This window comes from Brachyistius frenatus, unplaced genomic scaffold (assembly GCF_029030835.1).
Source record: "Brachyistius frenatus isolate BFR_SWC_R1_liver_20210118 unplaced genomic scaffold, ASM2903083v1 Contig_6, whole genome shotgun sequence".
NCBI classification, from domain to species: domain Eukaryota; kingdom Metazoa; phylum Chordata; class Actinopteri; family Embiotocidae; genus Brachyistius; species Brachyistius frenatus.
Genome location: NW_027210605.1, coordinates 4,895,182 through 4,906,189, shown reverse-complemented (window position 1 = coordinate 4,906,189; position 11,008 = coordinate 4,895,182). Strand labels below are relative to the sequence as shown.

Genomic DNA, 11,008 nt, shown 5'->3' with positions numbered 1-11,008 from the left:
TTGTTTAAACGCCAATAACACAATTCTCAACAAAGAAACCTGCAGTTAAGAATACCAAAAAAAACAAAAACAAAGAGCACCACAAGACACATCAAATGATCATACAATCAAATCAATGATTAAAGATAAGCATTAGCGCCCTCCTACGGATAACATATAAACACACAACCAAGGCAGGTAGTGATGTGAAGAATGGCATGACTTTATTGTGTCCATTGCTCAATGTTAGACATATGGGATTTGGGATGGTTATCGAGGCATGCCATACAACCATTATTAAGCCCCCTTTTCAGCCAAGCGCTCCTTCCTGCAGGAGGAAGACAATAAAACCACAGAGGACGCTCATTTTTCTGCATACAGGGGCCAAAGCTTTCTCTTAGATCTCTTTAGTTTTAGTGATTGTTGTCGCAGATGCAGTGACTATTTACAGTGTTTACAAGTGATGTCATGTACAAAAGAAACCTTTACAAATATTTGCATAAGAAAAAAACAAGTGTCTTCTCTTAAAAACAATGTGAAGAGGAAGATATCCAGTTATTAAAAAATCCCTCCCATGATAAGGTTTAAGCGTGGTAGGTCCAATGAAAGAAAACTTTGGGAACACATCAGGAATACATGCATGGACATCTCCAGGCTGATATCGGCTCATAAGCTGCTTCCAACTCTCAGGCAACTCCTCAATGATGTCTTTAAGTTTTAACACAAGCAGCCCAGTCATGATAGACATTCTCATTCACTGACATGCGCATCATCTTTACTAACAGCTTACCACGATGACTACCCGCCAAAGGTCCAAATCGATAACCCACTCTGCACCCACATTTGGGCATCAAGGTGACGACATTTAAGTGACATCAGAGTAGGTCAGAGGAAGTAGTCGTGCTTCCTCCATGTCGAGGCCTCTGTGTGGTAGATCAAAGCAGCTCAAAAAGCAGCTTTAGGCCAAATTGTGTTTCAGGCACAGATAGACTCAGGCATCGTGTCTCTACTTTACACCAGCACCATCATTGGAAAGTAGAGGAACATCTGGACAGAATATGGCAGTCTGAGGTACTTCAGGGTTGAGGGGCACAGAGCTGAGAGTTTTCAGAGTGTCTCTACTACCTACCTCTTACATAACTTTTTATACTTTCTTCCCTATTCGCAATAACAGTCAAGATGTGAACAATAAATACTGTCATATCCTACTTTCTAACATATTTTATGTGCAAACCGATGAAGGGAGAAAAAGGGAGGAAGCCACTTAAAAAATCTGCTTCAATCATTCTGAACTTAAAGCAAATGTGTAAGAAGAAAACTGATCTGCAATTAGAAAAAGAGGAATGTTATCAAAGATATAAAGAGCAAATGCAACGAGGAAGGAAAATGTTTCTTGTACATAGTGTTCTCTACTTTCCCTTCTGAGATGATGAATGAAAAATGATCGAGAACAGTTACGACCGAAGCACGACTTGCTGTCGGCGCCTCTCGGATTGAATGGCAGGCAGGTATACATAGGTGATAGTGACTGTGTACAGGTGATCGTTGAAGATGACTCAGTACAAAATCCTACAAAATCAAGACTTTGAAAGCTGCATCCTCAGCTATTACAAGAGAAGTTTGTGTCTTGAAAACTGATATCCAAATACAGAATATACGCAAGCAGAGCCAGAAATTGTAGGCCGTTTTGGCAGACAAGATAAACAAGCAGTTGTTTTTTTCTCCTCAGTGTGTCTACGGTCCAATATGTTGGGTTATGATATCAGTGTGATACCGAGTCCACTGATGATAACATTTTCTTTACAGACTTGCCCTAAAACTGACTCATTACTCATCTCTTTGCTCACCCATCTCTTACGGTTCTGAAATTTGATCCATGATAAAAGATAAAAATGGCTGAACTGAAAAGAGGAAAACTTTCAAGGCGGATTTTTTGTGTGTGTGTGTGAGTGTATTCTACTGAGCACCTTTGATAAGACACATAAGCACACCAGGAGAGCACTGAGGCAGCAATCAGTAGACGCTGCCATCTACAGGATTTACTGATAAACTGCATGGTTTGGCCAAACTGATCGTCCCCTCATTTGATACTGACACAGCCTCCAGAAATCCAATTAGACAAGTAGAAAATAAAGTGCATTTTGACTGATGTCGAGTGATGGTCCTACTTCTGGGGACTTTTTTACATGAGGTTATTTTTTGTCTTCTCTCTTTAAATTAAGTATGTGCCTTCAAAGAAAACAGTTAAGCACCAATAGTTGTAATGAAATTTGTGGAAGTCCAAAAAAAAAAAGGGAACAAATGGGTCTTGATCAACAGGATTATAGGTAATATTTTGCATCATACTATTCTGGTCACCATGCACTTGCAGATTCAACAACAACCCCTTTTGGGACGAACTGTGGGCAGACAGAAGGACAAGTCTTTGTCTTTCCCTGACATGATCAGCACAGCCTCCTGTGAAAGCACTTCAATCGTCTTTCCAATGTCCTGATAGCAGGGCCCAGCAAACCCTTTGTCCATATTCACTCTCTCTGTAGATCCTTTACATTTAGCTTTGTAACTGCTCACTGAGCACACAATTAAGTTTATTATGGAGTCTTTAAATTCTCATTCGGGAGTGCACTCGTGTCGGTCGTAATATAGAGTCCAAGGATCCTCAGTTTTATTGACAGTCAACTCAGAGTGTAGCCTGCAGAGTGGGATCCAGACTGCCCTCCCGCTCTGGAGACTCTATGTAGTTGGCAGACTCTTGGAGTTTCAGCAGCATGGCCATCTGAGTGGCGGGAGGAGACAGAAAAGCAGAGAGTCAAATTGACATGTTTGGTTTGCCAGAGTTAGAGTGTGGGTTGCATTTATTGACCTCGTCTTCAAATATTTCCTCCGTGTGCACATCAGGCATTAAACTGGCAGCTAACGGTTATTATTCAGCATTCAGCTACATGTTGAACTATCCTTGGGCCTTCGGTGCATATGTGTGTGTAAGGATGTGTATGAATGGGGAAATGAGAGGCAAAAAAAAAAAAAAAAAAAAAAAGCGGAAATGTTATGTAAGGAATGAATATATGTCATCAGCCTCACTCTTCATTTTCTTAACGCCTTTACTTGTGCAAATTGAACACTTCCTCTTTTCACTTAAAGCACTAAAATGAGGAAACAGGTATGAAGAAGTTAACACAACACACATTTTTACATATATCAACAGCTGGCTTTTAAAATAGTTTTTTTTATTGTGAGCAGTTAGATGAAAAATGTCAGCTTTCAACTCTTTGGCATGGTACTACAACCTGTTGTGTTTTGTTGAAGTACTGATTGATTCCCTTATTTAAATATTGTGAGTTTGTTTAAACATAGATGAACCACTTGTTGCCACTCTTTTGTTGCCACGGGTAACCGCAGGTGTTAGCAAATCTACCCGTACTGAAACTCACCGTCCCGTCTCGGCAAAATATTCACTCACCAGTGGGTCTGACTCCAGTGTGCTGGGTGGAGGTGTATCTTTGGGGGGCTTCTTCTCCTCACTGGGTGGACCTATGCTGGGAGGAGGTAGGTGGAAGAGCCTGGACTGGTCCTGCTGTGCATTGGGCCATGGGAGGGTGCCTCTCACCCACTCCACTGGATCCTCCCACACTGCCTTATGCCCGTGCACCTGAGAGAACAGACACAAGTCCATTGTAAAACAGTACTATTATAATGATCTTCTTCTTTATACCGCTAATGTTAGACTTTAAAGATATCTGTGTGTTCACCTTGATGCCGTCTTTGGCTCCTTCCTGCAGATATGGTATAATAGAGTGGTTCCACAGGTCAATGAACCACTGCCTGAACTCTGCCACCGACACCGGGCATGACAGGAAGAAGCAAGGACCTGGCGGGAGGCAACACTTCCTGTTAACAGGTCTCTTGATCATAATGACTACTTTGAGTCAGCCGTTTTATTTTCTGACAAGAGATCCTGTGTCCACTGTATCTCACCTATGAGGAAGTCTGAAGTGCTGTGTTTCTCCAGGAAAGTGTGCAGGTGGTACCAGAGCTGAGGGATCCAGTCGAGAACACGGAGGAGAGCCTGGTGGCGCGCTGAGTCCTGCTCCTCCTCCTGGTAGGCTTCAAAAGCTTTACGATGCAGGTACCGCAGCAGGAACCCGTTTGCCGGTTCCACGTTGTTGGAGAACATCACCATCCTGTTCCGCAGGCCAGAAATGTTTCATTTTACTCTATATGAGAGCTGTATTTTATGTTTTATAGTGCAAGAATTAAGAGGAAGTGTTATAAACTTTCCCTGACTCTGTGCTCACCTGAAGCTGAGGTGCAGCCCGTGGGTAGATGTCATCTTCACAGGCTGATTGGTTGTTCCAATAACATAAGGACTGAAACATCAACAGAGGAAATTATGTTTAACTTTTGTGAAACGAGTCTTATTTGAACTCTTCCGTGAGTTACAGTAACTGTTTGAAGTGACTCACCATTTGTGATACTTGCAGGTGAGTGCTCCGTTAACAAGCTCAGTGATGGCGGCTGTGTCACTGATGTCATCTATGATAACAACCAGCGGCAGTTCTCCCCCGCTCTCTCTGTCAATCTGATTCGCTAGATCTGACAGATACAACTGCAACTCCTGTAAAAGCAATGAAATGTGAATATATGCTTCTGTGTGTGTGTGACCGCATATTCATATTAGCCTGTGAAAGACATGATTTGAGGAGATAATTGGCCGAAAAAAGTCCCGAGTCATGTTTTTACCTTCTGCGACTGACGGTGCATGTTGAAGGTGACAGCAGCGCTGCGAACCAGGAGACAGGGCTCGTGGACGGCCTCGGATGAGTCAGTCCGGCTGCGCTGCAGGAGGTAGTGGGCCAGACGCTGAGCTAGGTAAGTCTTTCCTGTCCCGCTGGGCCCAGACAGAACGAGACGCCTGTGCTTCATCAGCAGGCTGATGTAATGCAGCAGCATGGGCTTAGGAATCATAGTCTCAAACACCAGTGAGTCAACACATTTCTCTCTGAGACCTGGAGAGACATGGGCGAGAGAGAGACGGGAGCAAACGGTTTATAAAGCATTTGCTACAGAACACTTCTATCTAAAAAAAACCATACATACACCTTAAATAATGTTCTCCTTACTCCAACATATATCATAATTCTTAAATGTTGATTTCTTTCCATCTAGGCAACAATTTGCTTATACTGTATTAATATCATTATTTATCTAAAATAAATGTCTAGCTTAACTTGAGCTCCAGAAAATAATCAAAATTAACTTTATTACATTTTTTTCAAAGTCCCATTATCATCTTGTGGCATTTAATTAGTGCTTTGACATCGAAGACTAAACTTTTTCATTTAAAAAATACCAAAATAAAAGGTGATATTTTCACATTTTGCGTTTGATTTTCTGACTATGGACTTTTTTGTGTGCTGATTTTAAAAACTTGGATATCAGAGAATCATTTACACAACAAGAACAATAGCCCGTTTTGGTAAAACTATTATCCTAAGTCTACAGAAATAAAAGAAAGTTCCAAATCTGAAACTTTTACAAATGTTTGCCAGTCATTGTCAAATATAAACAGCTTAAAGTAAAATGATATTGGTTTCCAAAAGACTAGAAAACTAAGCAACAACCACGGGATGCATTTGTCACATCTGCTGACCTTTTAAGGTGACAAAGATTCGAGCGGGACTGTTGCCGAGACATCGATAAGGTAAGGCTTGAGGTTTGTCCCCTCCAATCACCCTCTGCCCTCCCTGGGTCAGCTGATACATGTGCAGGGAATCACAGGTCAGACCCAGACTGGCTGTTGGGTCCACTTGATTTAAGTAGTCCTAAACAACAGAAAGAAAAAAAAAAAAACCACAATCAAGATGTAAAAAGATTGAGTGATCAAAAAGCAGCCAGGCCATCTGTTGAACCACTAATGTCCATATAGTTAAAGAAGACAAGATTAGACTTACTTTGAAGATCTTAGCTACTAGGGAGTCGAGAGAGGCCCAGTCAGTCCTGGCGCTGACCAGCACTGAGCCTAGGTAGTTCTCCTGCTGCTGTTTACTGTCCTACAGAGTTAGAGAGGAGAAAGAGTGCAACGTTTCCAGGTTGTTCGATTCAAAGCTGTTGACGTTATTGGATTTTGCAACTATTAAAGGTGTTCTGTGTTTACCTCTGCATGATCTCCGATACGGACCAGTACTCGTGCACACACGTCTTCCCGCTGAGAAGACGCACTCAGCGTGTCACCTGGAGACACTTCTGAAAGAGAGGAGAAATCAAAGAATACATGCGGACTGCACATCTGAATGAGATAAATATTATTAAAAGTTCTGTTTGTATCTTACCGGGATCTTTACAATCATTTAGACTGAGGCTGAAGGACTTGGTGAGGGACATACTCATTGGCTGCCTCAGTGAGGGCCCAAGGAGGGAGGCCAGGCCCGAAGGCTGGGAGGTGGAGGAAGTGGGACCACAACCAGGGAGATTGAGCTGACTGCCTGTTTTCAAATGGTCATTTTCCACCTTCAGGTTTTCCACCGTTGACTAGAACACAGGGCAGATACAATTTTTAAATTCAAGCATATTAACGCAGTGCTGCAATATCCCACATTCATGGACATTTGCTACAGAACATACACATACAGGAAAAACCAACCTGCATGTTGTTCATGGTTTCTCTGAGTTGTTCCAGCTGATGTGCAGAGTTTAAGGCCTCTAGTCGGATGTCGGTAAGTTCCCTCTCTTTATCCCAGAGCTCTGTGCGTAACTCTGACACTGCCGTTTCCTCATTATCTCCCTCTTCTGTGGTTTCCATGATCCTGGAGGGGCCAAGAGACTCTCATCAGAGGCAGAAGCCCACAAAAACTAACCGGCTACCTAACTATTAAGCAAAGAGGCGGAGAAGGCGTTCATGTACTTACACAGAAGAGGTGTCCGACGCCGAGGCTTTGAAGGAAGAAGGCTGGTTCTCTGCTCCTTCTCCCACTTCATGAAGCATCTTTGGGGAGTTGGGAGCTGAGGAGTCGGGGGTGGCGATTTCCTCAATGTCTGAGTAGGTTTTGGTGCCTTTCTTAATGCTGAATGCCTTGTTGAAGGAGCTCCTCAGCTACACAGAAACAAAAGAGCAGACAGATAAACTGAGAGACAGCCGGACAGGTAAACCACTATTGAATGGATTACTGCAGTTATAACTGGGAAGGGAAAAAGAAATGTTAGAATTGTTATTTTATCCCATGCTAAACATTAAAGGAATAGTCTGTCACTTTTAAATTTCTAGATTTGTATGAAATAAATATACAAGATATACCATGTTAATTTGTGAGCTAAAAGGGTGCTGGTGGGTGTGTTTTGTTTCATTTGGACAGACCCAGGATAGCTGTTTCCTCCAGTTTTGAGTCTTTGCGGTAAGCTGTTAGCCACATATTTAACAGACAAACATCTGAGTGGTATTACTTTTGTCCAGAAAAGAATACGATTATTTCCCCAAATAATGAAATATTCCTTTAAGTTATCATTTTCTACAACTTGGTTAAAGCTACAGTCAGTGGGAGTAGACTTAGTACCCAGCTGCTGTAATATAGCATGGTGTAAATCATAATAAAAAAAACTAAAAACAACATTAAATAAATTTGATGGTTAAGCTGAGAATTTCATTTTTAATGGAGCATCATTTCTGCTGCTTGCCTCGCTATCTGAATTAAAGAAATCTATTCAAGTTGAAAATTCACAAAATATTGAGTAACGTAGGAGGTCAATCAGCAGAGATGGAGAGTACTTAAGGACTGCGTTGCTGTTCTAGGTGATCTATCATGCTGTTTAACAGAAAATTATAAAAGCTTTATAGTGACTGCACTCACCTCAAAGACCTGAAACAGCAAAATAACACAACACAAAGGAAGGAAAGACCGGTCATACTTTATCCATGCTGCTTTGTCATTTTCATGAAGTAGAGTGAACAGACAAACACCAGGCTGTGAGGAGACACCCGTGTCTCGCCAACAAGAGTCCATTCATTCTTACCCAGCTCTTTTTCTTCTTCTTTTTGGCATCTTGGTCCTTCAAGCTGCCGACACTCGACATGCTGGTCAGGCTGTTCAGGCTGGAGATGCTCTCACACGAGTTCTGACGTCGAATGCGCTGGTCTGGAGAACAAAACAAAAACCCATCAAAACCCTGGCAGGTGTGTCGAGAAAGAGAGGAAAGCAAACAGCTGGGTAATCTATAGACCTTTCATGTTATCTGGGTTGTTTAAGGCTCCTTGTATCTCAGCCTGGGCTTCTTCATTTCTGGTCTTCAGAGACTCAATAGTCTCTCGCAGATCCATTAGCTCTGAGTCCTGCAGAAACATTTAACAAATGTCAGACACTTGAGCTGGGGTGAATCAGTTTGTATCTGCAGGCAAAATTAATTTCAGTCCACTCACGCTTCTTTGCAGAAGGACAACGGTTTAAACTTTTGTTTCCATTTTATTGCATTATTCAGTTAATTAGGTCTTTATGCAGAAAATGCTTCTGGTAAGAGACCAACATGGGAAGAAAATGCAGACTGATTATTCCCCAAAGTAAACAATAGTCCATCACCGTTTTGCTGATGCTCTAAATTTATGTACATCAATGTGACCTCATTCATACTCATCTCAGCGCTACTGTCTCCTTTTGTGCTTGTTCATTTTCAAAAATGTTCTTTCTTTTTCATCTCTACATTCTAGTAACACATTTTGTAAATCATTTTGACATTACAGTCTTGCACCACAGCAAAGTAACATTTTACAACACATTGTACGTGTATAGTAAATGTACTATACACAACAAACAAGATTTTGATTTGTAAATAATGAATGAATAAGACTACATGATTTGTGAATTTTTTTTAAATCACCAACTTATTTACCACCAACTTACTTTTTCAATATATAGAATAAAAGTGGATACATTCATGTATTTTTTTCAGAGAGGTGCTAATATTGTTTGTTGTTTCAGTGAAGCTCTATAACTCAAACCAACAGTATGGTCCTTATCCACCTGGCGGGCTTGATCCTCTCACAATGTGAACAGTTCAAAAGGACAAAGAGTCCAGAACAACAGAGCCTCTCTGTGCTGCGTAGTGTCTGCTAAAGTCGATCCCACTCCTCTCTAAATGGAGCCGCCCGGCCCATCTCCTCAAGGTTAAAGAGTGAGTGCTCCAGGCTGAGCTGCACAGGTCAGTGCGCTGGCACAAACAACAAAGACTTTTTCTGGAGCGGTCTAGACGTGGGCTTTCAGTGGGAGCAGCAAGGCATGAAGCACTGAGAAAGACTCCTCACTTTTACACACACTGAACACCGCCTCAGGCGCGGATCGGTTCATTCACACCAAAACATATACAAAGGCAGAAGAATGCAGGAATGTGATGTTTGCTGTGAATGCACGTGCAAACTGTTTGAGTCAAGGTCAGCCTTAAGAGGTTTTTTTTATTGATCCTCACTCCTGCTCTCACGCCATCTCACCACGTGGGGCTGCAGCCTGGGCCTCTAACCTACATTGAGCTTCCACCGCAGGGCTGTGATCAAAGTAACCTCACTGCACGTTACCTCTTAGCTCACTGCTCTTAAGACATGCGTAATGGTGGAATGCAGCTGGAATTCAGGTTTGCATGTGCTTTTAAAGTGCGGAGGTGATGGTACCTTCTGTTCATGACTAAATGATAGACTCTGCAGCCGAGTTGTCATCAGTGCCAAACTTTGCTCGAAGGCGGCCACCAGATTTGCCTGTTCAGAAAAGAAGAAAAACAAAAGCAAAAATGTATTCTTCCAGTTTCTAATATTAAAGTAGCTCTCTCTAACAAAAAATATAAATACACTGAAATTAATTTCTATTAGTGACTCAACAGAGCATCTTTTAGGAGATAGAGTATAGGGAGGTCAATGAAACTACAAATTGACATCTGTGAAGGGACAGATTGAATCACTTTTCTCTGCTGAAAAAAAAGCTGAATAAAACACAAAAGCTGAGCAGGATGTCTCCTGTGTAAAATTACCCTCCTCTGTAATCTCTCTCTCTCTCTCTCTCTCTCTCTCTCTCTCTCTCTCTCTCTCTCTCTCTCTCACACACACACACACACACACCCACACCCCTTTCAGCCCAGAAGAGAAAATGACTTTCTATTCTCCTTTACAGAATGTATTAATACAGTAAAATAATGGATTCAGCCGAGTCATTAATCCAGCACATAATCAGGTTGTGTTTAGTGCATCTGTTTTTCTCTCACATAATAAGGTCAAACAGTGTGAAAATAAAATATCAGGGGAAGAAACGCACACATGGACACTTACTGCAGGATCTGGACAAATGAAAATGCTGACGTTGTGGTCATATAAAAACGACCTCGTAGAGGGGAGAGAAAGGGCGAGGCATCTGGGTGTGTGCGTGGTGAAGCTAAGTGGCTTGTGGGGGGAGGGTGGGGGAGTTCAGGAGGAGGTTAGCAATATTCAAACCCAGCATGGATAATAAATGTGCTGTGAGTGCACAAAAATGATCCATGACTGACATACCACAGCTTGAAATTTAAATCTCTTTATGTTTCTTTAATATTTCATGAGGTGTAAACTCCTTGCCTGGTGTGAGAAGTAGTAAGTTTGTGAAGGAGAAAAGTGATAGGATTGGATGAATGGATGTATGGTAACTGTTACAGGCAGCCTCATCTATCATCCTGTGTTCACCTAAAAAAAAATTTTAATAGCAAAAAGAAAATGATGAAACACTGAAAAAAGGACAAAGTTAAAGGTCTTCGTTGACTGCTATTGCATGTTTAACACTGCTGGGGCTTCTTTGAGTATCGGTTACTCTAGCCTCAAGGCAGTTGTCATTGAGGCGGACAGTACATCAAGATGAGTGACAAGTATTGGGGTGGAAAATTAGAGGGAGGGACGACTTCTCATTTTTCAGCTGCCTTGAGGCGAAAGGCTGCATATTGTAGTTTAATGATGGTGTTAAAATGTCATTCAAGGAGGTTAGTAGAGGGGATACAGAACCTCATACAAGCAAAGTCCCTCGCCGTTTTTGTTTTA

At 41.8% G+C, this 11,008-nt stretch overlaps 1 protein-coding gene across 1 annotated transcript in view; it reads right to left on the bottom strand.

The window, feature by feature from the left end:
- Positions 1-181: 181 nt before the first annotated feature.
- Positions 182-11,008, bottom strand: part of nav1a (neuron navigator 1a) — an 80,263-nt gene continuing 69,436 nt past the window's right edge. Inside the window, exons 17-32 of the mRNA XM_069687923.1 lie at positions 9,626-9,709; positions 8,191-8,299; positions 7,984-8,105; positions 6,885-7,069; positions 6,620-6,782; positions 6,309-6,507; positions 6,134-6,222; positions 5,931-6,029; positions 5,630-5,801; positions 4,720-4,985; positions 4,443-4,594; positions 4,275-4,346; positions 3,955-4,160; positions 3,729-3,847; positions 3,440-3,628; positions 182-2,755 (exon numbers count right to left, since the gene is read on the bottom strand). Coding sequence (XP_069544024.1) covers positions 2,660-2,755; positions 3,440-3,628; positions 3,729-3,847; positions 3,955-4,160; positions 4,275-4,346; positions 4,443-4,594; positions 4,720-4,985; positions 5,630-5,801; positions 5,931-6,029; positions 6,134-6,222; positions 6,309-6,507; positions 6,620-6,782; positions 6,885-7,069; positions 7,984-8,105; positions 8,191-8,299; positions 9,626-9,709 — 2,322 coding nt within the window. The 3' untranslated portion in view covers positions 182-2,659. The remainder of the gene's footprint in view (positions 2,756-3,439; positions 3,629-3,728; positions 3,848-3,954; positions 4,161-4,274; positions 4,347-4,442; positions 4,595-4,719; positions 4,986-5,629; positions 5,802-5,930; positions 6,030-6,133; positions 6,223-6,308; positions 6,508-6,619; positions 6,783-6,884; positions 7,070-7,983; positions 8,106-8,190; positions 8,300-9,625; positions 9,710-11,008) is intronic.